Source organism: Saimiri boliviensis, chromosome 15 (genome assembly GCF_048565385.1).
Source record: "Saimiri boliviensis isolate mSaiBol1 chromosome 15, mSaiBol1.pri, whole genome shotgun sequence".
In the NCBI taxonomy this organism is placed as follows: Eukaryota; Metazoa; Chordata; class Mammalia; order Primates; family Cebidae; genus Saimiri; species Saimiri boliviensis.
Window position 1 is genome coordinate 45582217 of NC_133463.1, and position 27989 is coordinate 45610205.

At 38.8% G+C, this 27989-nt stretch overlaps 1 protein-coding gene across 4 annotated transcripts in view; it reads left to right on the plus strand.

Annotated features, from left to right (window-relative positions):
- Positions 1-27989, plus strand: part of MRPS28 (mitochondrial ribosomal protein S28) — a 207542-nt gene that overhangs the window by 85026 nt on the left and 94527 nt on the right. Inside the window, exons 3-4 of one of the 4 annotated variants that reach the window (XR_746470.3) lie at positions 8267-8571; positions 20559-20645. The exons of 2 other annotated variants lie outside the window; for them this stretch is intronic. Coding sequence is in view for 1 of the 2 variants with exons in the window: in XM_003940187.4 (XP_003940236.1) it covers positions 20559-20727 (169 nt within the window). In the remaining variant the exon portion in view is untranslated. Of the gene's footprint in view, positions 1-8266; positions 8572-20558; positions 20998-27989 lie in introns of those variants that run through there. One more of the 4 variants, XM_003940187.4, reaches the window with a different exon arrangement.

Genomic DNA, 27989 nt, shown 5'->3' on the forward strand with positions numbered 1-27989 from the left:
ATGCATTATGAAAAATGTTTAATGAATTTTAAACCAAATGACCAGATGATATGTACAATAATGCCTCATTTATGTAGGACAAGAATCCTGTAATAACAGCAGAGCAGAGAACCTGAAAATAATATGGTATTCTAAAAGCAGTAGCCATGAAACCTGTTTTAAAACCTGTTATCTTCTTACTAGAGATTTTTGCTCAGTATACAATTCATTAATCTTACCTCAAATATGAGTAATCAGAATATCTGGGGATGAGGCCCAGAAATCAGCTTTCAACACATCCCCCAGGGACATCAAATTTGAAAAAATGAAGAAACAATGCTTCTAGCCCTCTTAAAGATCTTCATCAGTCCTTATTGACATGTATTTCTTAATAAGATTATTTGGCTTTTCAGCTAAGAAGAGATTAGAAGTGGTTTTCTTTTAAAAACAATATCGGAAATTGAGTCAAATACTAGGGAGGCAAGTACATTGTGGAAAAAGACCAGAAAACTAAAAATTATACTCTTTAAAAGAAATTTTTGTATTGGGATATTTAATAGTAGATTTTTCTTAATGGATGATTGAGACCAGGCTGATTTGTTGTTTTGTGTGTGGGTGTGTGGGTGTGTGTGTGTGTGTGTGCAGTAAATTTTAAAATGCAATTATGTTCCTAATGGCAAGGAAGTAGGCCGGGCGTGGTGGCTCACGCCTATAATCCTGGCACTTTGGGAGGCTGAGGCAGGCAGATCACCTGAGGTCAGGAGTTGGAGACCAGCCTGACCAACATGGTGAAACCCCATCTCTACTAAAAATACAACAATTAGCCAGATGTGGTGGTGGGTGCCTGTAATCCCAACTACTCAGGAGTCTGAGGCAGGAGAGTTCCTTGAACCTGGGAGGTGGAGGTTGCAGTGAGCCGAGATTGTGCCATTGTGCTCCAGCCTGGCAACAGAGCAAGACTCCATCTCAAAAAACAAAAAACAAAAGGCAAGGAAAAGGAAATAAGTATGTATACTTATTATAGGCAACACTAACTAGGTGTATTTTCTGCTTTAAAACTACTGTGCAAGAAAAGGATTAAATAATGGGCTGATTGATAACTTAGAAAATGTTTGATTGCATGACTGCACCATGATGAGATTTAAGGAATCAGTGAGTTCCTTGGCAAGCAATGACTTTGTCAAAGGAATGTTGGTCCTGCTTTCAAATGAGTCAGAATGTGATGTGACCACTGGAGATGTTTTTTCAGTGTGAGCACAGTCATTTTGAAAGGAAGGATGAAAATCATTAGTGAAAGTTGGGTGAAGTCACTAAATCCAGTCTTAAGGAGTTTGGATATCTGAACTGGATATCTCTGAAATCATGATTGCTAGTGCATATTGATAGAAACTAGAAGTGAAGCTGTAGTCACCTTCCTCTCACTTCCATAGCCAGCTCAGCACATCCAAGGAATCCCCCATCTGTAGATTTAATGTTAAATGTTTGATTTTACTTAATACTTGTAAATGTATGTAAAGATTTTGTGTTTCTTTTTTATTTTATTGATCAAATCAGGGTTTCCTCAATATAGAATTCATTTATATCACTGAACCTGTAAGTCCAACTTCTCTAGAAATCAGTTTGGTCTGATATTTGACAGTCTAATACCTTTTTGACAAGACTGGCAACAGAAATATCCGTTAAGTACAGATGCTCTTCTGTGGAACACTTGGTTTGGCTCTAACCTTCTCTAAACAGATGCACCTTGCCAGTGTCTTTGAGGGGAGGCAAAACACTGGCAATAAGAAGGTTTGTTTTGTTTTAATCTGGTGGCATTCACAACTAAAACTTAAACCATAAGGTATTTCCATTTTATTTTTTTTACCAACAAGAATGAGCTTTAAACCTTAATTTTAACATTCAGTTTGTCTACTTTTCTTGATTCAATAACATGGTTTGAAAAAAAAGAAAAATTACAGCCTACAATCAGAGGGAACAGGGTGTGTATCCCACTTCTGCCATTTACTACCTTTATGACTTTGGGAAAGTTTTTTCACTTGGGAAATGGTGATAGTAATGCTTCCTCTAAGGTTGTTTGTGTGGGAAGAAATGAAATAACATGTGAAGTGCAAAACACAATGTGTGACAAATAGGAGGAGCATGCCCTCACCGATGTCTTTTTAATACAGCACTCAGATTTCAATTGATAGGTGAGCACTTCCCTGAAGTATGTATTCAGCAATTAATTCAGAAGGAATCTGTACATCCTTCAAAAGTTACCTTATTTGTTGACATGTCTTCACATACTGAGTTTACTCTTCTGCCTTTAATTTTACTTAGGAACAATGTTTGATTGTGTACCAGCCAGCACACACACCTACCCCTCAAAAAGATGAATTAATCAGGTTCTAGGAAAATACTTCCCTAAAAATATAACATGAACTCTGATTGTGTACAGTAAGGAGAAATCCAGATCAGAAAGCAGGACGCTTTTTATTTCTTTTTCACTGGACTTTCTTAAATACACGTAGTGAACTGGTGTCACTTCATCGAGTATAGCCCTGTGTCTCTCATTTATTTAACAGCTGCTTTCCAAACATATACCATGTAAAGTATCAGAGAATACCTTTTCATTCTTTAAAAATAAAATTGGAAAGTGACTTCCTTGCTAATCCAGTTTGGTAGTGTAAGGTATTATCATACTATGAAAGGTTAAAAAAAAGTGCATTATCTTTGATTTAAAGAATAAAAACTTCATTATTTTCTATTCCATTTCTACTGATAACTACACACATTAAAGCACGCACAATTGCATAAATTTTAGTAATTTATTTTTTATATTGTTTCAACCTACTAAAAATTAGAGGTGTATTTCATATGATGTGTTTTTTCAGGCTTTGAAAATCAGTATGACTAAACTATAGCTGTTTCTTCATAAATCTTTTTGAGCTGTAATTTTGTGATTGCCTACTACAACTTAGTGATAAATCTAATTTTCTGTCCCCAGTCCCTCAAATTATTGTACTGACTACGTCTTCCTATTTGTTTCTTATTATAGTTTTTTGGTAAAACTTTACATGATTTTCAAGGGAATAAGTTTTGAAAACCTAGGAAAATATTAATGTAACTTTTGAGAACAAGTGAGTTATGCTTTACTTCCTCAATGATAACAAATTACTGTCTGTCTAAGAGGCAATAGTGCAGGGTTTTTTCTCCTTATAAAACTAGGAGGTTCTGGCCTGGTAAGGAGACTCACGCCTGTAATCTCAGCACTTTGGGAGGCCAATGTGGGAGGACACTTGAGGTGAGGGGTTTGAGACCAGCCTGGCCACGATAGTGAAACCCCATGTCTACTAAAAATACAAAAATTTGGCCAGGCATGGTGTCTCATGCCTGTAATCCCAGCACTTTGGGAGGCCAAGGCGGGCGGATCACCAGATCAGGAGATTGAGACCATTCTGGCCAACATGGTGAAACCCCGTCTCTACTAAACTACAAAAAAAAAAAATTAGGTGGGCATTGTGGCACACGCTTGTAGTCCCAGCTACTCGGGAGGTTGAGCAGGAGAATTGCTTGAACCCAGGAGGTGGAGATTGCAGTGAGCCAAGATTGTGCCACTGCGCTATAGCCTGAGTGACAGTGCGAGACTCAGTTTCAAAAAAAAAAAAAAGAATACAAAAATTAGCTGGGAATGGTGGCAGGCACCTGTAATCCCAGCTCCTCAGGAGACTCAGTTGAGAATCACTTGAACCTGGGAGGCAGAGGTTGCAGTTAACTGAGTTAGCACCACTGCACTCCAGCCTGGGCAGCAGAGTGAGACTGCTGCCCAAAAAGAAAGACAAACAAAAAAACACTAAACCAAGAGCTTGTTTATTAAAAAATAGAGAAATACGTTATCACACCATCATGAGATAATACTGTTAACATTTTTCTTCTCTCTAAGCAAGCACAGATTTTTTAGAAAGCGAGTTACCATCATGTCATATTTTGTAACCTAATATTTTTGTTTATTAGCTATATAGTAAACATTTTCTTTTTGTTACATATTAAACATCTTTTGGTATTGCCTTGTAGAGACATCATAATTTATTTAACCAATCCCCTATAGTTGGATATTTAGGTTGTTTCTAAATTGTTTCTATTTTAAATAAAGTACAGTAAACATTCTTATACCCATCTCTTTTTACTTGTATTGGATAAAATCCAACAAGTAGGCCGGGCGCGGTGGCTCAAGCCTGTAATCCCAGCACTTTGGGAGGCCGAGGAGGGTGGATCACAAGGTCAAGAGATCGAGACCAGGCTGGGTGCGGTGGCTCAAGCTTGTAATCCCAGCACTTTGGGAGGCCGAGGCGGGTGGATCACGAGGTCAAGAGATCGAGACCATCCTGGTCAACATGGTGAAACCCCATCTCTACTAAAAATACAAAACAATTAGCTGGGCATGGTGGTGTGTGCCTGTAATCCCAGCTACTCAGGAGGCTGAGGCAGGAGAATTGCCTGAACCCAGGAGGCGGAGGTTGCGGTGAGCCGAGATCGCGCCATTGCACTCCAGCCTGGGTAACAAGAGTGAAACTCTGTCTCAACAAAAAAAACAAAAAACAAAAAAAATAGAGATCGAGACCATCCTGGTCAACATGGTGAAACCTCGTCTCTACTAAAAATACAAAAAAATTAGCTGGGCATGGTGGCGCGTGCCTATAATCCCAGCTACTCAGGAGGCTGAGGCAGGAGAATTGCCTGAACCCAGGAGGCGGAGGTTGCGGTAAGCCGAGATCGCGCCATTGCACTCCAGCCTGGGTAACAAGAGTGAAACTCCGTCAAAAAAAAAAAGAAAAAAAATCCAACAAGTAGAATTTCTGAATTTCTGGACAAATTGGTATAAAACATTCATATTACTAAATCATTTCTTTTAGAAAGGTAGTGCTAATTTAAAATCTCAACTAGCCCATTTATTTGCAAACGTGGGTAGTTTTTTAGTTTATTAATTTTTAATTTTTTTTTTTTTTGAGACAAAATCTTTTTCTGTCACCCATGCTGGAGTGCAGTAGCACAATCATAGCTCACTGTAGCCTTGAACTCCTGGGCTCAAAGTTTCCTCCCAGCTCAGCTCTTGAGTAGCTGGGACTGCAGGCTCATGCCATTATGCCTGGCTAATTTTTAAATTTTTTGTAGAGATAGGGTCTTTGCCCAGGCTGATCTCAAATTACTGGCCTCAAGCAATCCTCCCGCCTTGACCTCCCAAAGTGCTGGATTACAGACATGAGCCACCAGACCTGGCCCCTCTATTTTTTTTTAATATTTATCATATTAATAGCAAAATTATCCAGATTTAATTTGCATTTTTGTGATTATCAGTGAACTAGAGGATTTCTTTTGTCTTTTGTCTAGGGAGTAGATTAAGGTTGAATGTTTATAATAAGTCATTTTTCTCTGGTAAATTCCTAGTCATCTCTTTGTCCATTTGTCTCTTATGCCTCAATTCTTTTACTTCTTTTTTTAATAGACTTTATTTTCTAAATTTCTTTAAGCAAAATCATTACTTTGAGTAAACATAACAGAAAAGTTTTTCTTGGTGTAAAATACCAAAATGTAATATTTGTATAGAAATACTGGCTTACGTTGTAAATATTCTACAGGGAACGTTTAGGTTATAACTTCTTTACTCTCAATAATTATATTACCATTTTTTAGTGGTTTGTTTGGATTTATCGCTCTACAAACATAAATGACATTCTAGAATATTCTCAGAATTGGATAGCTCCTTTTTATTAATAAGCCTTTAGGAGTCTTCATCCTTTAAAGTCAACACACTTCAACTAATCACTAATCTAAGCTTATATGAAATCTGAAAATAAACTTTGCTGTGTTTTCAGAGTTTGGCCTTAAAGTAATGGTGGATGGCAGATGTAGTTGTTTGACTGTTGTGTTAAACAAACAAATAAAAGGGAATAGGAAGAGAATGAAAGACCATTTCCTTACCAAGCAATCACACAGTTTATTGTCTAGGAAATAAAAAAGAAGAAGAAGAAAGAAAGAAAGGGAAAGAAAGAAAAAAGAAAAGAGCCAGTTTTGTGTACTGTTGAGCACACAGATGTTCCTCTTGGCAGCCATACAGTACTAGTCAGGATTGGGGTTTCTGCAGACGTAGAATGTGAGGCTTCTTTGTTGGAGACAAAGTGTTGCCTGTGGTGGGAATTGCTGCAGTGATGGGAAAGTATCGTAATGTATTGTTGGATTACTGTGATTTTCAATAGAGACAGTACATTAAAGTAGCTTTGTGGGCAATGGATTGTTTCAGCCAAGCCTGGCTAATAACACACTCATTTTGGCAAAGTCTATTTAAAAGGTAGAGCTGGCATAGTTTTGTGGTCATGGAGCCCGTCCCATGCTTGGGCATTAGAATTACTTTTACAAGCACTAGTTTTTAACAACCAATTTATTTAATATAATTCAACAAAGGAGCTTGTGACTGTAAAGTTAAAACTGTAACCACTTTTTAAATGGAACCATTTTTTTGATAATTGCTAAACTAGTGTTTTTCAGAGTTGTTGTAGAAATATCATTTTAATCAAGTTGTTTCTTAACCCACTTGTTCATTTAAGATAAAGTTTTGTTACAAACTAAAAAGTGCTGATTTACATGTTTTACATTTTAGCAGTCTGTGTATATTTGGAGGGTTTTCTTTGTTGTTTAAATATAAATACTATGTCATGAAATGTTTAACATACGTGTAAATCTAATCACCAGAAAGCAAAGGTGAGTTCTCTTTAATTGGCTTGCCAGTATTATCTGTCCTTGTCTTCCATATAGTTTACTTGAAGTAGAACAATTAGCTATGTTGTACTGGATGTTAGCCTCGATGTTAACTGTATTTTAAAGTTAAAATGTAAACTTTAAGGATGGAAATTGAATGTTTTTTAGTTGTCCTTCCCTTCTCCCTTTTAGGTTTTATAATATTGAATGAATTTTTATGGCCTTTTAATTGCTTACATAAAAGTCAAACAGGAGAGGAAAGGAGACTATAAAAATTAGCAAAGGTAGAAACCTTAAGATCAACCCTAATTAGATGCGGTTGCTGAATTAGAGATTGAACTAGTATGTTCATGAAGGTTTAGGCTTTGCAAGAACCATAGATACCTAGTCAGCCATTTCTTTTGACAAAAAAAGTAAGACACAGAAAAATTACTAATAACCTACTTATGAGGAATTGAAACCAGATTACACAGCTCCTAATTCTCACAGCTAAACATTCTCTTTTATTTCCTTCAACCTTGTCGAATTAAAGCAACATTCATTTACTGATATACTCTGTCAAAGGATTCATCAGATTTTTACTGTGGAAAAACCTAGTTTCTAGTTAGTAAATAAAAAATGCAATCATTAAAAGGTGTTGATAACAAAAGATCTAAATCATAGTTGGAGGCAATAATGAGAGTCCGATCTCAGAGCATTATTTCTTTAATGGCCATATGAACTGTGCAAACAGTAATTATTTTTGAAACTCAGTATAAGAATAAATATCTTCAGGCTGGGTTAGTCAAAGGTACACCTTTCACAGAGTTTGTATTTTGGGGTGGGTCTGAATTTTCTTGTCTGCCTCACTGATGAATTCTGGCTTATTCTATAAAATTTAACATAGATTTCAGCTCTTTTCCTGAGAGTTTCTTGATACTCTTTCCTAATAGTGGTACATTTACATATACCACTAGTGTATTTCATTTCATTATGGTTATCTTTCCTGCTACACTCTAACCCCTGTAAGATCACCAACTTCTTTTTCATCTCCTGAGTATCTCCTTGGCACGTGTGTGACTAATACGTGTGTGACTAATATGTGTTTCAAATAAGTTGAACATTTGTGTGCAAATAGGCATTCATATGATAATAACAACTTGTTATGTACAGAATTTCATCCCCCCAAAATTTATATATTGAAACCCAAGTTTCCAATGTGACTGTATTTGGCGATTGAACTTGTAAGGAAGTAATAAAGGTTAAGTGAGGTCATAAGGGTTGGGGCCCTAATCCAGTGGGTTGGTGGCCTCCAAACATGAAAGAACACCCATGTGAGGACACAGAGAAAGGGCAGCCACTGCAGGCGGGGAAGAGAGCCTTCACCAGAAACAGAATTGGCCGAACCTTGATCTTGGACTTTCAGCCTCTATAACAGTGGGAAAATAAATTGCTGTTATTTAAGCCACCAGCCTGTGGCATTTTATTATAGCAGCCCAAGCAAACTAACATACATATATGTAAACAGGCAAATGTAGGAGAAAATAAAAAGATAAAAAAGGTCTTGCTTCCCCAGATCCCACTGCACATCTTTGAAAATTTTGTCAACTGCCTTCTGCCTTCATAAGAATTCAATCCTGCCAAGTCGTTTGCCCACCCAGACAACCTCAGTTCTGATAGGAAGGAGTGGTTCTATTCCTGAATGAACTGTTTGTTAAACCAAGAAGAATGCGGGCAGGATAGCAAAGCTTGACTCTACCGTGGTCCTGAGTGAATTCTGATCAAGACAGACAGCTTTATCAGTGGTGTTAGATCTGGCTGCCGGGAATGTGGAGTGCCAGCACAGCCTCTTCTCTCTCGCTGCAGTGCCTTTTTCCACAGGTAAGTTTCCTGATTAGCACTTCACCCTCCCTGCCCAGTGTCTGTCCATCCTTGTCCCCTAGAATTCATTCTCCCACAGAGCGGCCAGAGTGATCTTCAAAAGAGAAATTTGATCATTCACTTCCTGTCCATAGGCTTTCCCGAGCACTGAAAAGAAACCCCACACCGTTGACTTTGGTGTATGAAGCCTTACATGGCCTGCCTCCTAACTTCCTCTCTGACCTCCAAGTCCTGCCAGTCACCCAGTACTTTCCAGCCACACTGGCCTTTTGGTTTTGAATATGCCAACTTTACTCCCACTTTGAGCCTTTGAACCAACGATGCTGCTGCCTGAAAAGCTTTGCCCCCATCTTTGCACAGCTGGCTCCTTGTCTTGTCATTCACAGCTGTACTTAAATGTCCCTCTTCAGAGATGCCTTCCTTTACCACCCAGTCTACTGTTGTTCCCTAGTCCCTCTCTAACATACCACTTTATTTTTCTTTTCTTTCTAATTTTATTTGAGACAGTCTCCCTCTGTCATCAGGCCGGAGTGCAGTGGCACGATCTCAGCTCACTGCAACCTCTGCCCCCAGGTTCAAGCGATTCTCCTGCCTCAGCCTCCTGAGTAGCTGGGACTACAGGCACATGCCACTACACTCGGCTAATTTGTCTATTTTTAGTAGAGACAGGATTTCACCATGTTGGCCAGGATGGTCTCGATCTCTTGACCTCGTGATCCACCCACCTTGGCCTCCCAAAGTGCTGGGATTACAGGTGTGAGCCACCACGCCCTACCTATTTTTATTTTCTGAACAACTCTTACTCCTATTTGATTTGGTTGTATTTTGGTTTGTCTTTCTCTTCCAAGCAGAGTGTAAGCTCTAAGAGTACTGGAACCCTATCTTCTATATTTACTGGTTATTCCAGCATCTAGAGCAGTATCTTCCGCAGATGGGCCTCTAAAAAACATTTTTTGAGTGAATGAATCAACCAGTGAAGAAACTGGTAGGCTGGAGCCCCAGGGCCAGGCTGAGTACTCATCCAGGGCCCATCTCCCTCAAGGCTCATATTCTGTTCCCATATCCTCAGTCACTTGCACCCTGCTGTCAACAGAAAGGCCCTCTACAGCCTAGAGACACACTTTCTCAAAAGCCAGATGCTGTTGCTTATCCAGTAGATTAGAAGCCTATAGCTAATTGATTCCCACCAAAGTTAAGTTTAATTCATTGAACACAACATCTTTGAAAATTTCCCTGTCAACTGTTGTCTATTCCCAACATAGACAATCCTCCTGCTAATCAATTAGTCAGCTCCAGTAAACCTTACAGCCAGACCTACTTTATGACAGAAGAGTAGCTAGTTCTATACCTGAATTATTTCTTTGTTAAATCAAGGCCTATCCTGACTGGATTTTTATTGAGGATTTACTAAGTCTTTTACATGCATTGTTTCCCACAATCTGCCCAGCAATCCTATGAGGTAGGAACTATGGTGCTTCCTATTTTACAATAATGACTCAAGAGCTGAATACCTTGCCTAGGGTTACATAATGATGGGAGAGTTGTTCACCTACAAGGAGTGTTCTTAAACACTGTCAGTTTGTTACCCTAGTTTTCATTAGTTCTGACCAGTAAACTGGCTTTATTTACCCATTAATGTGGTATGATACATGCTGTCTCTACAGAATTCTGCTTTTTCTTCATTCATCTTTTCTTGAAAAGTTGGAAAGCTCTAAGATCTTGAGATCTTTTTCTGTGTCATAACCACTGATTTAGGAAGTCCAAATGGCAAGGACAACTAGACGCAGATAATCTCTATAAAATAGAATTTGATAGGGGAAATGAATTCTTATCAAAGTTAGAGTTTCTGTTATGAACTGCTAATTCCTTTTTAGTGGTGAAGACAAAAATAAGTCACTATTCTACCCTGTTTTGCTTTACTTTAAAGGCATAAGAATTTCTTCAAAGATATTTGTATTAATCAAAATATACCTAATACTGTTTTTTAAAAATTTTATTATTTGAATGTTTTTTCCTGGATAGTAAAAAGTAAAAAATCATGTCATTGTCTAATCCCAAGGAAATTGCCTCAATGTCCTGTTTCTATCAAAATAAAAACAAAAGCAAACAACAGAGCTCTTATTTACAATGTAAATCATAAATAGATGCTTTGATATTTTTTGTTAAAAAATTCTCAAGTGTATGGCATTTTTGCAGAATTTTATTCCAAAGATATTTGACAATTGATGATATTGAGAGTAAGATATTAGCATTTAGAACAGAGTCACCCTAGCGATACCAATATTCTCAGAAGCAATTTCTTTTCTCGGAAGCAAAAATATCATCAGCTTGCTGAGCGTAAGCATCCTGGTCACTGTGTAGCCACACTCTTGTTTTGATAGGAATGACCCAGAGATCAGGGAATACTTGGAACATTCTAAGTAACACATTGTCAACACCTATGTTGCTCTTCAAGATTTAAAATAAGTTAATGCAGCTTTGAGATTGGAAGCCAAGTAAAGGAGCACATATGACAGGTGGTAGAATGCAGACTTGTCCAAAGACTTCACACCCCCAGTTTGCGCAGATGTTTTATATAGCATGTGAAAGTATATATTTACTAAAATCTTCTACAAACATATAGAGTGCTTACTACATATAGTGTAGTGCAGTGCTACAAGGTGAAGTTCAAAAGTCCAGCACTGACAGACATTTATTAAAGAGTAACATGGCTGACAGCAAGCGGTAGCTACATGTGTCCTCCTATAGGAGAAGAGGGTGATTTAGGACTTGCCTGCCTAAGGAAGTGATTAATATACTAAAACACCTGTGTTGCCTAGTTAATTAAATGGTCCCTCTATCTGAAACACAACTTAGCTGGTCATCTATCTAGGAAGTCATGTCCGGAATAGACTTTAGCTTCAGATTTGAGTCAGATAAAAAAGCTTATTATGCATAATGGATATTGTTATCTGGAAATAAGCCAGGGCACCTATGGATGTGGTAGGTCACTGAGAGTGTTGTACTTTGTGGTCTACAAGAGTTAAATGATGATAGATAGACTAAAAGATAATCGGATCTTAAATTTTTTACTGTGCACCTGACTTACCTTCTGTTTGGCTGCTCTTTTTTTAACCTGGTTTCCAGCTTTCATGCTTTCTGGTGTGGGAGACCTATTAGGCTTTCTGGGTCACGGAATCATAAATTTTAGAAATGGAAGGAATTTTGAAAGTCATTTAATTCAGCCCTTACTGAATTCAGACTCCATTGTTGCCACAGAGGTCATCCATTTTGAAAATTCCCTGTGATTTCCACCATTAATACACACAAAAAAAACCTATTCCCTTTCCAGCCAGCTCTGTCAGAAGTTCTTGATCATATTAAACTGCTATGAATCTGCCATCCTAAAGCTTCTACCCATTTGTCTTATTTCTGCTTTTTTTTTGGGGGGGGGGCATAGAAAATACAGTCACATAAAGTAAGTACTGTCATCTTTTTAATAATAAAGCCTTTCAAACTCAGACAGGTTTAGGGTCTTCTTGCTACTTTTTTCCAATCTAAGTGCCTTCCTTCTCTCAATTTTCTCATTCAACATAATACAGTATTCTTTCACCATCCCCTTCTTGATAGGTTCCAATTATCAGTGACCCTCTAATTGTGTTGCTCGGAGCAGATCACAATAGATATGGTCAGAAAAGTAAAGGAGATTGAGATTATTATGCGGATTATACATTATAGAATAGAATATATGCTTCTAATTCAGCCTAAAATTACATTAGCTTTTTGGGGGAGCAAAACTACGTTGTTGATTCTTACTGAGCTTGTAATGATCTAAAACCACCTTCTCACATGAAGTGCCTTTAAAGTGTTTGCTTTTCTGTACTTATGTAGTTGATTTTTATTTTTAATTTAACAGAATTTCCTAGGCTGCAGTGCCCTCAATTTTTAATAAAGAGCATGAACTATAGTGTTTTGTTTGTTTGTTTGTTTTTTGAGAGACAGTCTTGCTCAGTCGCCCAGGCTGGAGTGCAGTGGCATGATCTCTGCTCACTACAATCTCTGCTTTCTGGGTTTAAGCAATTCTCCTGCCTCAGCTTCCCAAGGAGCTGGAACTACAGGTGTGTGCCACCACACTGAGCTAATTTTTATATTTTTAGCAGAGATGTGTGAGCCACCACACTTGGCCTGTAGTGTTTAATTAATGTACTCAGGCTGGGCACTGTGGCTTATGCCTGTAATCTCAGCACTTTGGGAGGCCAAGGCAGGGCAACATGGTGAAACCTCATCTCTACTAAAAATACAAAAAATTAGCCAGGTATGGTGGCGCATACCTATAATCCCAGCTACTCAGGAATCAGAGGCATCAGAATTACTTGAATCCGGGAAGTGGAGGTTGAGGTGAGCTGGGATTGTGCCACAGCATTCCAGCCTGAGTGACTGTGTCTCAAAAAAAAAAAAAAAAAAAAAAGGACTCAGAATTGGGGATGCAAAGAGCAAATATCAAACAGGACCTATGTCAAATTACAAACTCTATTCTAAGCCCTGAAAATCTTTTTTGTTGTTTGATTTACTTTTAGACAGGGGCTCACTGGAGTGCAGTAGAGTGAACATGGCTCACAATAGCCTTGAAATCATGAGCTCAAGAGCTCCTCCTGGAGCACTGTAGGCACTCACCACCACACCTGGCAAATTTTTAATTTTTTTTTATTTTGTAGAGAAAGGGGCTTGCTATGTTGACCAGACTAATTTCAAACTCTTGGACTCAAGCTATCCTCCTCCCTTGACCTCCCAAAGTGCTGGTATTACAGGTGTGAGCCACCACGCCCAGCCGAGAGTCTTTTTCAAACCAACTTAACGTAAAGTTGGTCAGCATGGGATAGTAGTCTTTGTGCTCCACCCTTTCCCCTTCTACTTCCCTTCCTGTTCCCTCTTCCCTCATTGACTCTAGTTCTTGTCCTATAGACTATTTAAAGCACTCTGGATTGCATGGAATCTGCAGCATGGGTCTGATTCTTTTATGAAAGATGGTTTTCCTCCCTCTGACTATTGCCAGCCCACACACTCTACTACAATAACAGTCTCTGAAGTGTTGGCTTTCCAGATGGCATCCATGAAGTCTCATATCTTGTTGACAAGACACAGAAATCACAGCAGAACTAAAGTAGTTCTTCCCACAGAGGGAATTGGTGGAATATGACTTTTCCCCCCATCTTTGCCTCCTGGGGTTGAGAGGAGAGGAGAGGGACAGTTTCTCTAATTCTTGTTGGTATCCTCTTACTTCATGTAGGTGTTGAATAAGTGTTTGTTGAAAATTCAGCAATACCTATTTAATAAGTAACTAATTCAGAGGGACAGAAACAAGATTAAAACAAACCTGAAATTGGGTGGTACAATCAATTTAGAACTTTTCTGTTCTCTTAATGAAGTCAAAAGCACAGGGACTTAGGAATCTGGAGACAGAGATTCTACCGTAGAAGGACATTATTAAGCACATTTTAGGGATGAGGTAATCAGGAAATAACATTTGCCATCAAGCAGTTGACAAGCCAAAACTTGACTCTTGTACATGGAGCAAGTGTTAGGTTCTCAAGCATTGTGCTAGTGATTTTGAAAATCTTAAATCTTTTGGTCATGAAAGTATAACCTTAATGACAGTAAACCTTATACAGCCAAGCTAAAATGATTCAGCCTTTTGCTTAGATGAAAGTATGTGTTAATCTCTTTCATTCTTATAAGGGAAAAACAAATTTTGCCCCTCTCATATTGGATATTTAAAATATGTAGTTCTAACTTTAACCTTCTACATAATGTCAAATTGCATGCACTTGGTAAGGAAATTAAGGCTTGAGTTAAGCAAGATTCAGCTTGGCCCAAAATTACCACAAACCATTTGGAGAATAGCTGCCAAACACATTAATCAGTGATTTTTTTTTTTGAACAGTCGGGAGACCAGACCCGTATGGAGAGTGTTTTCCCAAATGAGCATGAATCTCCAGCTCTATCCTATTGATATTGCTGGAGCAGGTCTGGGTTGGATCCCAGGCATCAGTATTTTCTTTTTAAGACAAAAAACTTTAAACATCTTCCATAGATATTCTGTGATAGCTCCTAGCTCAGGCTCCCCACAGATATACCAAGTCTGTCACTGTAATCTAAAGAGTAATGTCTGGATCTTATCCTCTCCCTTGGCACCAAATCTCCAAACTCAAAGAATGCCTTCAATGCGTTTTGCTCTCCTGTCATTTCTTTTATATATGTTGTAGGCTGCTACTAGACTTGTCTACTTGAAGAGTATTCTACTGTCTTTATTAAAACCGTATTTGAAGTGACTATCCTTTTGGTTGCCTATTGTACTTTTTATAAATAGGTATTGATGTGGTGAATTACATAAGCTCCTATTTATTGTGTATTCATTATGTGCCATGCACTGTTCATACCTTAATGCTTTAAGCCTTATGTCAAACTTGCAAGGTGTTGCATATTACAGATGAGTAAATAGCCCAGAGAAGGTAGATTTCTTTTACTTGGTCACAATCAAACCTCTGTGCTGCACTGAAAAACTTGTTTCAGTCAATAAATGTATATATTTTCTTCTCTCTTAAAATGAAAATTGTATACTACAAAACACATCCCCTTTTGCTTAGATGCCATAATACTACCAAGTTTGATCCCAGTTTTAGTCATCAGCATATTTCAGGTACCTGAAAGCATTTACTCCTCTGTTTCTTTTTTTTTTCTTTTTTTCTTTTTTTGCCCCTTCCATATATATATATTCGTATTTTGACTAGCAAAAAGTATCTAGTTTGTTAATGAAAATAGACTTCATATGGTTGTTAGGTGACAGGATTTTTCTTTTCCCTCCCACCCACCCTTCCTCCCTTCGTCTGTCCTTCCCTCCTTCCCTCCTTCCCTCCTTCCCTCCTTCCCTCCTTCCCTCCTTCCTTCCCTCCCTCTCTTCCTTTCTTCCTTCCTTCCTTCCCTCCCTCCCTTCCTTTCTTTCAATAGGATTTTCCTTTTCCTTCTTTTCTTTCCTTTCTTCCTTTCCTTTTTCCTCTTTCCTTTCCTTCTTTTTCTTTTTTTCTTTTTTTTTGAGACAGGGTCTTGCTCTGTCACCCAGGCCTGAGTGCAGTGGTGTAATCTTGGCTTACTGTAGCCTCGACCTCCTAGGCTCAAGCAATCCTCCCACCTTAGCCTTCCAAGTAGCTGGGACCACAGGCATGTGCCACCACGTCTGGCTAATTTCTGTAACTGTTGTGGAGATGGGCTTTTGCCGTGTTGCCCAGGCTTGCTTTGAATTTCTGAACTCAAGCAATCCTCCTCCCTTGGTCTCCCCAGGTGCTAGGATTACAGGTGTGAGCATCTTCTTTTGTAACTTGAGAAAAAATTATAACTATCATTATTGATATCATTTATAATGTATTATATGCATATTCCACATTATTAAAAATGAAATTATTTACTAAACATTTATAAATGCTCCATTTTCACATTTCATAAAATAAATCAATGCTTGGACAAGAGACAAAACTTCTGTTTGTGGTGGAACAAAATGCTAGCAGGGCAAGGTTAAAAAGAACTTGAAAATTATATATTCATATTAGATTTTTAGAACAAGATTAAAGTATTCAGAATAATTGCCCTTGAGGAAATGCGCTTTGGTATTATGAATAGTGTCTTTTGCCCATTGCCATAACAGCATGTAGATTTCCAATGGGCATTTATAAATGTTGTTTATTTGACCTAACGGTAGGCACACTCTAGATCAGGCGTCCCCAATTTACGGCCCTAGGGCCACATGCGGCCCCCTGAGGCCATTTATCCAGCCCCCCCCCCCCCCCCCCCGCCGCACTTCAGGAAGGGGCACCTCTTTCATTGGTGGTCAGTGAGAGGAGCACAGCATGTGGCAGCCCTCCAACGGTCTGAGGGACAGTGAACTGGCCCCCTGTGTAAAAAGTTTGGGGACGCCTGCTCTAGATAGTATTTTTAAAGTGATAATCATTATTTTTTTAAAGGACTTTTGGGAATAATTCAGGTATGAAAAATTATGTTTATAATAGTTATTGTATCTTAATTTATAACTTCTAATGACCTGGGATAATAAATTAGGACTTGTGCTGTATTTGAAATTTTAATAATGACTAGAAATATTGGAGAGGAGTAGGACTTTTCTTTTTTTTAATTATACTTTAAGTTCTGGGGTCCATGTGCAGATCTTGCAGGATTGTTGCATAGGTACATACATGCCATGGTGGTTCGCTGTCTCCATCTCCCCATCACCTACATCAGGCATTTCTCCCAGTGTTATCCCTCCCCAACCTCGCCGCCCCCGGCTGTCCCTCCTTTAGCCCCCCAATCCATAATAGACCCCAGTGTGTGATATTCCCAGGAGTAGGACTTTTTAACATCTTCTCATGTTTATTTTGTTGATCATGGCTTCTGTGCTTGATGGTAGGTAGTACAGTGATGGGCGATACTAAAACACATAGCAGTATTTAATCACATCTTTTAAATAATTAGCCACTTATTCAATAGAATGTCTAGAAATCAGTTAGGGGTTATGCAGTGTTACATGCTTATGATCATCTAGGGAATAAAAATAACAAATGGGAGACTCTTCATAGGCATCTTACAGATTTAATGGAAAGAAGCGATAGACTAGACAGGTCAAGGGAACATGGCAGATGGTACTTGGAAAACTGGGGCAAATCTGAAACAAACCAAGTAGTCTGCATATAAAGATTCACTTAATTGAATGTTCAAGATTATTACAGTATTATATGTAGCTAATAAAAAGGCTTAGAAGTTTGCATTTTGTATATATAATCAATTTTGCGTGTAGTATCACCTTACCTTATTATATCAATTTCTGAACACTTAGAATTGTATAAAAGTAGAATAAAATCATTCAACTGCAAAAGATCTAAGGTCTTTTCTGACCCTGTGCTTTTAAACAATGATGAAACTGAAGCCCAGACAGTTTATTTAAAGAAGAAAATACATACACATTCCTGCATACTCACACACATACACACAGGGACATGGCTGCTGACTTTACATGTAGATTAGTATGACTATCAGCATTAGTATGAGTTAGAAAAAGAAAGAAATTGATGCTAATTAAACCTTTAGAAATGTTTTTCTTCCTCTTGAAAAGAGAGAAAATGGAAACATTTCTTCTATAGTCTTAAAACTCTAATTAAGGAATTGTGAGAAAGCCAGAAAAGTGTCTGCATGATTTTAACGTAGTAGGATGAAGTCATAGATGGTTAATGATTTCAAAAGAACTATTTTAAAACTTCTGAGAATTATGATTACAGCAAGACAGCTAATTTGACTAGCAAAGTCAGAATTCCTCACAATATTCTCTTTGGATGCTGAGGTTCAATCCAAGCTTTGTATTTGTTGGATTTTTATTACTTAATATATTTATATCAAAGAACTAGTCAGAGAGATTCTCCCTATTTTAAGTCTGTGAGAACCATCAGTAGCATGCACTGACAGATGTTAAAGAATGTCTGTGGAAAGAATGTCAGAAACCTCTCCAAAGGAAACTCTTTAAACCATGCCCTTCATACAGAAATGCAAAACCAGATTTAATTGCCCTTTTCCTATACAGCTCAGACATGCAGGCTCGTTTACTGCAGCATATGGCCTGAGAAAGTGCACAGTGGAAGAGAGGAGTCTTGGTAAAGGCTGAGATTGAATCCATTTAGGCAGGAGTTCACAAAGATCAGTCAGAAGCAAGCACTTGAAGTTAAAAGAAACACACCAAGCAGTAAAAACACAGGCTATTTTCATTTTGAATGTGCTCGGTGGAGACATCCTATTTGCCTTTCAAGACAGTAGTAGTCTTTGGTTTTAATAGGAAATAGAAGATTTCTGCAAAACTGTGTAGAGGGCTTTTTCCCCCCAATTAAAAAAATATGTAAAAATAACATTGCACGAGGCAGTAGATACTGTTTTTAATGATAATTTATTTGTAACCATTGAAAATAGCTATTTTCCTAATGGAGAATAATTAAAACAATGAGTTGAATGGTAGCAGTATGGCTTATATTTTACTTCATAGGAAAGACATTATAAGACTATATGAAGTGATAAATTGTTACCACTCCTAAAGGGATTATGTTTACTGTTCTTTCAAGAGGTCACAGGTCATTGAAAACTTAAGGAAGAGCAGAATAGTCTTTGAATCCTCCTAGACCACTGTGTGGCATTAGGCCAGTAGCTTTACTTCCCTGTACCATAATTTTTCTGTCTGTAGCATGGAGGATGTCTCCATATTACATACAGCTTTTTAAAGCAAAGACACAGAATTTTGCCTGTGATGTCAAATACACATGTATACATACATGCATATAAACATATTAGAAGGGCTAGAAAATGTGATTGACTTCATCATTTCCCAGATTTTACAAAAGAACATTTATTTCTAAAAGCAGAACTTCTCAAAAAAAGCTGAATAGCCTAAATGTTTACTTGGTGGACCATATATAAATTTTTTCAGAATACCCAAATATTGCATGGAGACTATTCATGTGTAGTCTACCAAAATTATTTTCCAGTGACTTTTTTGAGAACTTTGTTTCTCCATTTTCTATGAAGTTGTTTTAATTTTAAAATTAAATTAGAATATATAAAGTATATATTTAGATTGTTACAGATTTGTGATTTTTAATCAGCAGTATTTTCACTCTTGCTATTCTAGAATGTTGATATTTAACTTTTAAAATAATTGAGGAAAAAAGGCAAATGGATATCAGTTATCATTTGGCATTATAAAATACTTGAGTATTTTATTGACTAAATTGAGTCATCTTGTATTATGGCTCACATTACATTTTCCTTCCTAATTTCTTTTTAACTAATAAAAAGTATACATATTTATTGGGTATAACATTCTGTTTTGAAACATGTATGCATGTGGGATAGCTAAATTGAGCTAATAAACGCATTACCTCATACACTTAATGATTTTTGGTGATGAGAACACAAAATCTACTCACTTAGTAATTACTGAGTCTACAACACATTGTTATTAACTGTCATCACCATGATGTACAACAGATCTCTTGAACTTATTCCTCCTATCTAACTGAAATTTTGACTAACATCCTTTGACCTGGTAACCACAGGGGCTGTAGTTCTCTCTGCTTCTAGGCGTTCAACTCTTTTAGACTTCATGTATAAGTGAGAGATCACATGGGATTTGTCTTACTGTGCTTGTATTATAAAGTCCTCCAGGTTCATCCAGCTGGTATTACATTTTATTAACAATACAACCAATCCCAAATACCGAATACTTTGCACTTAGACTTTTTTCTATTTTGCTTTTGTAAAATTTTACTTTAAAAGAAAGTTTTAATTTCAGGAGGAAAGTGTATTTGAAACTTCTTTTCCCCTTGGCACTCTCTGACTTTAAATGACAAATTAAAGCAAACACCAGTTTTAAGAACTGACTTGCTTGAATTTCAGTTTGCTGTGGTTTTAAAATCTTTAAAAGCTACTTTAAGATGAAAATTCTAGAGCTGGCAGTGGCTCACACCTGTAATCCCAACAATTTAGCAGGCCAACGTGGGAGGGTCACTTGAGGGCAGGAGTTTGAGACCAGTCTGGGCAACACAGAGAGATTCTGACTCTGAAATTAGCTGAGTGTGGTGGTGCATGCTTGTTGTCCTAGCTACTTGGGAGATGAAGGTGGGAGAGTCGCTTGAGCCCAGAAGTTGGAAGTCACAGTAAACTATGATTGTGCCACAGTACGCCATCTGGGGTAACAAAGTGAGACCCTGTCTTTTTTTTTTTTTTGAAACAAAAAAGTGGTGGGGCAGGGGAGAAAAAAATTCTTATACAACCAAATTACTTTTATGTCAAATACAACTATTTCTCGGATACCAGTGTTAACTTCATCTTGAGCTAACATAAATTAAAATTGGAATTTGGTGGTTGTTAAACTGGTTGTTCATGTTATGATATTCAGAATTAATGGACACTTTTTTCTTACTATTTAGGAAATATCAGCAAGGAACCAGGGTCCGCTTGCGGCTCTTGGATCTGGAACTTACATCTAGGTTCCTCGGAGGAACAACAGATACAACTATACTAGAGGCTGATGCAGTTCTCTTAGGAGTCCTGGAGAGTAAAGACTCAAAATCAAAAGAGGAACGTCATGAAAAATAAATGAACTTTGCCTAGTGGATTCACTCTTTTGATGAAGTCAGATATTCATCAAGAATGCAATTAGAAAATTGTGAATAAATGATTGAATGAAGATATAATAAATAAAAGCTATAATTATAGATAACTCTTGATAGAATTTTCTTTAGCTATTCCGGCCCCCCCTCCCCCCACCTCTTGTTTTGCCCTTAATTTTTTTTTTTCCTTTGATGGGGATAGTATACACTGTACTGAGAAATTGTCATTCAATAAATATGTTTCCAGTGCTGTCTATGCGCATGGTACTAGTTTACTCAGCAGTAAACAAATTAGACAAAATGTCCTGCCTTATGGCCCTTATATTCAACTGGGGAAAACAGGCAATAAATAAGTAAAATATATAGTATGCTAGACAGTGATACATGCTAAGGAGAAAAAAGAAGCAAGGAATGGTTTGAGTGACAGATTGCTAGCTACATGGGTCTCTGAAGAAGAGTTTTCCAGCAGAAGAAGCAACTAGTGCAAAGCCCCTGAGACATGACTGCACCTATCCAGATGAAGGACCAGGGAGGAAACCACTGTAGGAGCACAAAGAAAGTAGAACAGAGAGGTGAGGCGGGCTCTGTAGGTCCTAGTAAATCCATTTTGGCATTTATTTACTGATTGAGATGGCAGGTCATTAGAGGATTCTGAGCAGAAGAGGGATATAATCTGACATTTTAGCAGGATCCCTTTGAGTAAGTTAGCTGCGTAGACCAAAGATGAACAAGGACAGCACAGCAAAACCTGTAAGAGACTCTCATTGTAATCCAGGCAAGAGATGATGGCAGCTTGGACCAGGGTAGTAGCAGTGGAACTGGTGAGAAGTGATTGAAACCTGGATATATTTTGAGATAGAGCCCATGGGAGTTCCTAACATATTGAATAAGGAATATGTGAGAAAGGAAGGAGTGAGGGCGATAGCAAAGTTTTTGGCCTGCACAACTGGAAGACTTTATTTAATTGCCTTTAACTGAGGTAGGTAAGGGCAGATTTGAGAGAACTATCCAGAACTCAGTTTTGGACATGTTAAATTTGAGATGCATATTAGCCATCTAACTAGATGTTCTGAAGGCAGTTGGATATATGACTCTGGAGTTCATGGGAGAGGTCTGGATGAAAGATAGAGACTTGCAAATCATAAACATTTAATCATACTTGACAAATGATGTAGGTCAGGAATTCAGACACGGTTCTTGATCTGGCCTGGGCAATTCTGTTTCTCATGGTATCAACTGAAGTCACCTGACTGGCTGCTCTGGTAGGGTCCAAGACAGCCTCACTCATATGTCTAGTGCTTTGGCAGGGATGCTTTCAGCTGGGACAGTCAACCAGAGCACCTACACATGGCCTCTCCAGCGTGGCAGTCTCTGGGTAGTTGGTGGCTCTCATATGCTGTCTTTCCCTAGAGGGAACATTCCACTAGAGCCAGGTCAACACTATCTTACCTGGCGTATGAAATCACACAGCTTCATTTCTACCCAGTTGGTTATAAACAAGTTATAGGGCGGGTCCGGATTCAAGGAGAAAGAATAAGACTCCACCTCTTAATGGAGGTGTGACATTGTCACAGTGTAGAAGGTCAATGGATGAATGATGCTGTGGCAAAAGAGTCCACCACACCACCCCTTCCCAAGGTCACACCCAATAGCCACCTCTGCAAAGTCTCAAATCTAAATTTTAAGCCCTCCACTCGCTATCCTTCCTGCTCCCTTAATTTTGTGTACCCAATTGAGCACTTTAAAAAAATTTTTTGGGACTCCAGTCCCCATTGACTCTGTTTCTTCACTCCCCATCTTATGTCCTCACTATCCTCTTCCTCCAGCTTTGGAGTCAGGGGTGCATCATTATGATGACTCCCTTGCAATTAAAATACCTTTGAGGCTTGTCTCCTCCCTCCTCTGTTTTTCACCTGGCAAAACTTCGACCCTGATTAAATGTCTGCCCACTTCATTCTTGCACCTGAGCTGCTTAGCGTTACGAGAGAAAACCTTACAGTCATATTGATTGGTATCACTTTAAATCTGGAATTTCAGGGTAAGATGACAAGTTAATATAAGCATCTAATTTTATTCCCTCCAAAGCCTCACTCAAACTGTAACAAAGGGAGACCGATGGGTGAATAGGAAGATAGATCGAAAGATGAACAGATAGATGAGACACATGAATACCCACAGCAAAAAAAAAAAAAAAAAAAAAAAAAATCAAATGTGAGAAAAACAGGAAAAAACAAAATTTTGCAGTCTGAAAGTAGATGGATGAATAGGCATTTACATAGCAGAACAGAGATAGACACATTCTTAGCTGTCAGTGCAGAAAGCTGAGAACCAACCTGATTTACTGCAGAATCCTCAGTATATTCAGGAACTGGCAGATCTAAGAGTGAAGGTCTTATAGATCTAAGAGTGAAGTGGGGTTAGGGGATGTCAGAATAAAGAGGTTTGGGAAAAAGATAAAAAAATAACCTAGATTCCTTCCCCCATTCCACTTAAGTGATGTGGCTGCCCACCTCCACCCAAAGTGGCTGTCTCTCTCCCTCTCCAGCATGATTCTGGCAATTTAGTATTTGGACTCTGCTATCTGCCGTCCTCTATAGAAACAATTGATGGTAAAGGAGTGGGCCAAATCCATGTACACAAATGCACTAAAGCAGATATTTCACTGCTCTGAAGACTGGAAGCCAAGGAGAGTAACGGTTAATATCTTAAGAACAGGGATCAGGAAAGAAGTCTGTACCTTCTCATGCCTCAGATCTGCAACAATACCCTATATGCCTATTTTCAAAGTCTCACCACCAGAAAATTCTTCTTTATCTCTTATGACACCAATCTAAAGGCTAGTTTTTAATGTAAACTCAAGTTTCCAGGTGTACTGTGTTGAATAGTTCCCCACCCCGCAACCTCCCATATTCAGGTCTATCTGGAACCTGTGAATTTGGAATAGGGACTTTGCAGATGTAGTCAAGTTAAGATGAGGTCATGCTGGATTGAAGTGGGTCCCAAATGCACTACGACTCATGTCCTTAGAAGAGGAGGCAAGTTTGGACACAAAGACACCGACATACAGGGAGAATACCATGTGGCATGCGAGGCAGAGATGGTAGTTCTGCTGCCACAGATAAGGACTGCCGGCAGCCACCAGAAGCTAGGAGAGCTGCATGAGACAGGTTCTCCCTCTGAATACTTAAGGAATAAATATACCAGCACTTTGACTGCAGACTGCTGGCCTCTTGACCTGTGAGAATATGACTCTTGTTTTAAGCCACCCAATTTATAATATGTTAGGAAAGCCCTAGAAAGTTAATTACACCAGGCATCTCTAAGACATATACTGTCTAGTCAGGGACTGACTTCCCAGCCTGACTCAGAGAACCCGTCTCTCCCAATGCCTGACTCTGTGATTGTCATTTGCAGCCCATATTATATCTCCAGTTTCCTGTGCTCCGTTCCTTTTTGGTTTACTTCTGTATTTTGGTGCAGCATTGCCCTCTTTTACAGCCTGAATGAAAACGTCAGTGGCGCCTCCAGCTATATTCAACCTACCTAGGGAAACCAGCTCCCCAAACGCCAGTCACCTAGTTCAAGTCAGCCAGGCTGAGATAGCCTAGAGAACCGGTTTTCAGGAAACAATCTTCATTCTTTTAATATTATTAAAGTAGGGCAAATATTTGAATCATGCCAATACCTTTTTTCTAAGTCAACTCAAACATGCCTAACAAAACTTAGAGTGTTTCTGTGTCAGCTCAGGCCCTCCAGGAAACAGACACTAAGAACTGGGTGTGCAATTCTGGGAGAAATGCCAGCGAAGGATAACGAGGAGAGGGAGCAGGAGTAAAGAAGGAGTGGGAGAGCCTCAAGCTGTGATGAGGATCTGACACCTGTAATGGAAGGGATTTGGGTAGGAAGACTGTACGGACTTCAGTGCAGCTCTGTGAAATTCTCAGCCAGGCTAATGTGGAGTGTCAGAACAAAGACTGCCCATTAGAAGAGTTCATAGTAGGCCAGGCACAGTGGCTCACACCTGTAATCCCAGCACTTTGGGAGGCAGATCATGAGGTCAGGAGATCGAGACCATTCTGGCCAACATGATGAAACCCTGTCTCTACTAAACACACACACACACACACACTCACGCACACACACACACACACACACACACACACAATTAGGCACAGTGATACAGTGATGTGTGCCTGTAGTCCCAGCTACTGGGGAGGCTGAGGCAGGGGAATGGCTTGAATACCCAGGAGTCGAAGATTGCAATGAGCCGAGATCGGGCCATTGCACTCCAGCCTGGTGAGAGAGCAAGACTCTGTCTCAAAAAAAAAGAAAGAGTTCCATAGTAAGCAAGAATGGCCCATATCTACTACTCCCACTGAGCTCAGTCATTGGAGAGGCTCAGGGAATGTCACCTCAGCATGACACTGTGCTGGATTCTGAAGGGTCAGCAGCTGGAGGCTGTCTGCAAACTATACTCCTCGAATCAGGCTCTCTGAGTGCATTGCTAGGGTTACTGCAGTTTTCAAACACACAAGTACTGACGTATGAAGACTCCTGTCATTCATATTTATCTCTTGGTTTTCTGAACAAGAATATAAATTGGTTATATTCTTCAGTCACAACAGGTGTATCATGTCTTTGTAGGAGCCTCATTTTCTTTGAAACATAGCTATGTCATAAGAGTTTCTCAGCCCTTCCCAGTGTCATTTTTATTTGGCATAAGATTTAATTATTAAATATGGTCAACTCTTTACCTATTATGGTAGAGAAGTACAGTGGTATAGATTATCCTAATTATTTGTTTTTAGCTTTAGAATATATTTTTTTCTATGAAGCAATTTTTTGTGATTAAAATATACCATATAAAAGAATATTAAATTGGTAAGACTATAGGTGGCTAAAAAGAAGAAAAAATAGAATTTGCCATTTTAACCATATTTTAAGTGTACAGTTCAGTGGCTTGAAGTACATTTACATGATGCAGGTATCACCACTGTCCATCACCAGAACGTTCAGTCATCCCAAACTGAAACTCTGTGTCCGTTAAACAATAACTCTTCGCTTCTTCCCAGCCCCTAGTAACCCTATTTGTGTCTCTATGAATTTGACTATTTTAAGTACCCCTTGTAAATGGAATCATACAATATTTGTTATTTTGTATCTGGTTTATTCCACTTAGCATAATGTTTTCAAGGTTCACAGGTGGTAGCATGTATCAGAATTTTATTCCTTTTTAAATGTGAATAATATTTCCTTGTGTGTATATAAAATCGTTTATTCATCTATTGGTGAACATTGGGTTGTTTCCATCTTTTGCTATTATGTATAATGCTGCTGCCAACACTAGTGTACTAGAATATACTTTTGAACAATTCAATGCATCTATTTCGCTTTGGCAAGTTAAGGCTGCAAAAAAAAAAAAAGTTTATCCCATAATAAATAATGGGCTAATTCTGGATATGCTGGTTAATGGTGCAGCATCCTCATTCTGCCTGCCTTCTACTCCTTCCAGGTGCTTGATGAAATATACAACCACCCTCAGTGCCTGGCAAACAGGACTGGCCTCTTTCTATACTTAACTGATTTACCCCTTACCCATGCAAATGTTCTATTTCCATAGTGCTCCAAAAACTAGAGATTTTAAAAATCATTTTGGCCAGGAACATAAACTATTTTTATGCATAGAAACCCTTTTTTTTTTTTTTTTCTTTTCGAGACAGTGTCTCGCTGGTCGCCCAGGCTAGAGTTCAGTGACACAATCTCAGCTCACTGCAACCTCTGCCCCCTGGTTCAAGTGATTCTCATGCCTCAGCCTCCTGAGTAGCTGGGACTACAGGTGCACACCATCACACCCAGCTAATTTTCTTTCTTTCTTTTTTTTTTTTTTTTTGTAGAGATGGGGTGTTGCCTTGTTGTCCAGGCTGGTCGCAAACTCCTGAACTCAAACAATCTGCCCCCCTCAGCCTCCCAAAGTGTTAAGATTACACCCAGCCCAGTCTTTACTTTTTCAAATGGGAGTATTTATTGCAGTTATCCTGTCCCTGTTCCACCATTGTACATTAGATGTACTAATTATCTACTGCTAATTAATTATCTATTGCTAAGTAACATCCCTAAGGTTTAGTCATTTAAAACAAGAGAACACATGGTTTCTGTGGGGCAGAATTCCAGGCACAGCTGATACCTGATTCTCTGATTCAGGGTCTGTCATAAGGCTTTGTTCAAGTCGTCAGCCAGGGATTGGGGTTCATCTGAAGGTTTGACTGGGGAAGGATCCACTCCCAAGCTCACTTAAATAATTCCCAGGTTTCAGTTCCTTGATGGGTGTTAGCCTCAGTGAGCCTCCTTAGCGTGGTAGCTTGCTTTATCAGAGCCAGCAAAAGAGACAGAGTCTGCTAGCAAGATGGAAGTCACTTTTATGTAACCTATTCACAGAAGTGACATCCCTCGATGCTGCCACATTCTAGAAGCAAGTTACTCATAGGAAGGAGGTAAAACAAGGCCACAAATACCAGTAGGCAGGGACCATTGGGACCATCTTAGAAGGTACCTACCATAAGTATGTAGGAGGTAGATAATTTCTATTCAGCTTATAGGACTTTGGATCTAAGTAGTAGCATTTGGACTTACAGATCACAAAGATCATAGGTTTTTGGCAGGTGCCATGATCGGATGAGAGGGGTTGGAGAGAGATGTCACAAGATGGGGATGGGGGAGTTTTGCATGTGGGAGGGATATGAATAGTTGTAACCAAGGAAATAATTGTAGGCCAGGCATAGCGATTCAGACCTGTAATCCCAGCACTTTGGGAGGCCAAGATGGGAGGACTGCTTGAGCTCAGGAGTTCAAGACCAGCCTGGGCAACATAGAGCCTGTCTCTACAAAAAGTAAAAAAACAAGAAAAAAATTAGCCCGGCATGGTAGCACATGCATATGGTTCCAGCTTCTCAAGAGGCTGAGGCAGGAGCATTACTGGAGCCCAGAGGGTTCAGGTTGAAGTGAGCCATGATCATACCAGTGCACTCCAGCCTGGGCAACAGAGTGAGACCCTGTCTCGAGAAAAAGAAAATAATTGTGATAGATTGAATTACTTGTCCCAATTCTTCATCTTTCTGTAGTAATATCCTTTCTATGGTCTCACAGTAGGTAGGATATAGTAACGTCACCACTATGGTACTCATTATTTCTATAGTTGATGTAAGTAAGAGATATAAGTAAGTTCAGGAAAGGTTTGGATGAATCTCTGAA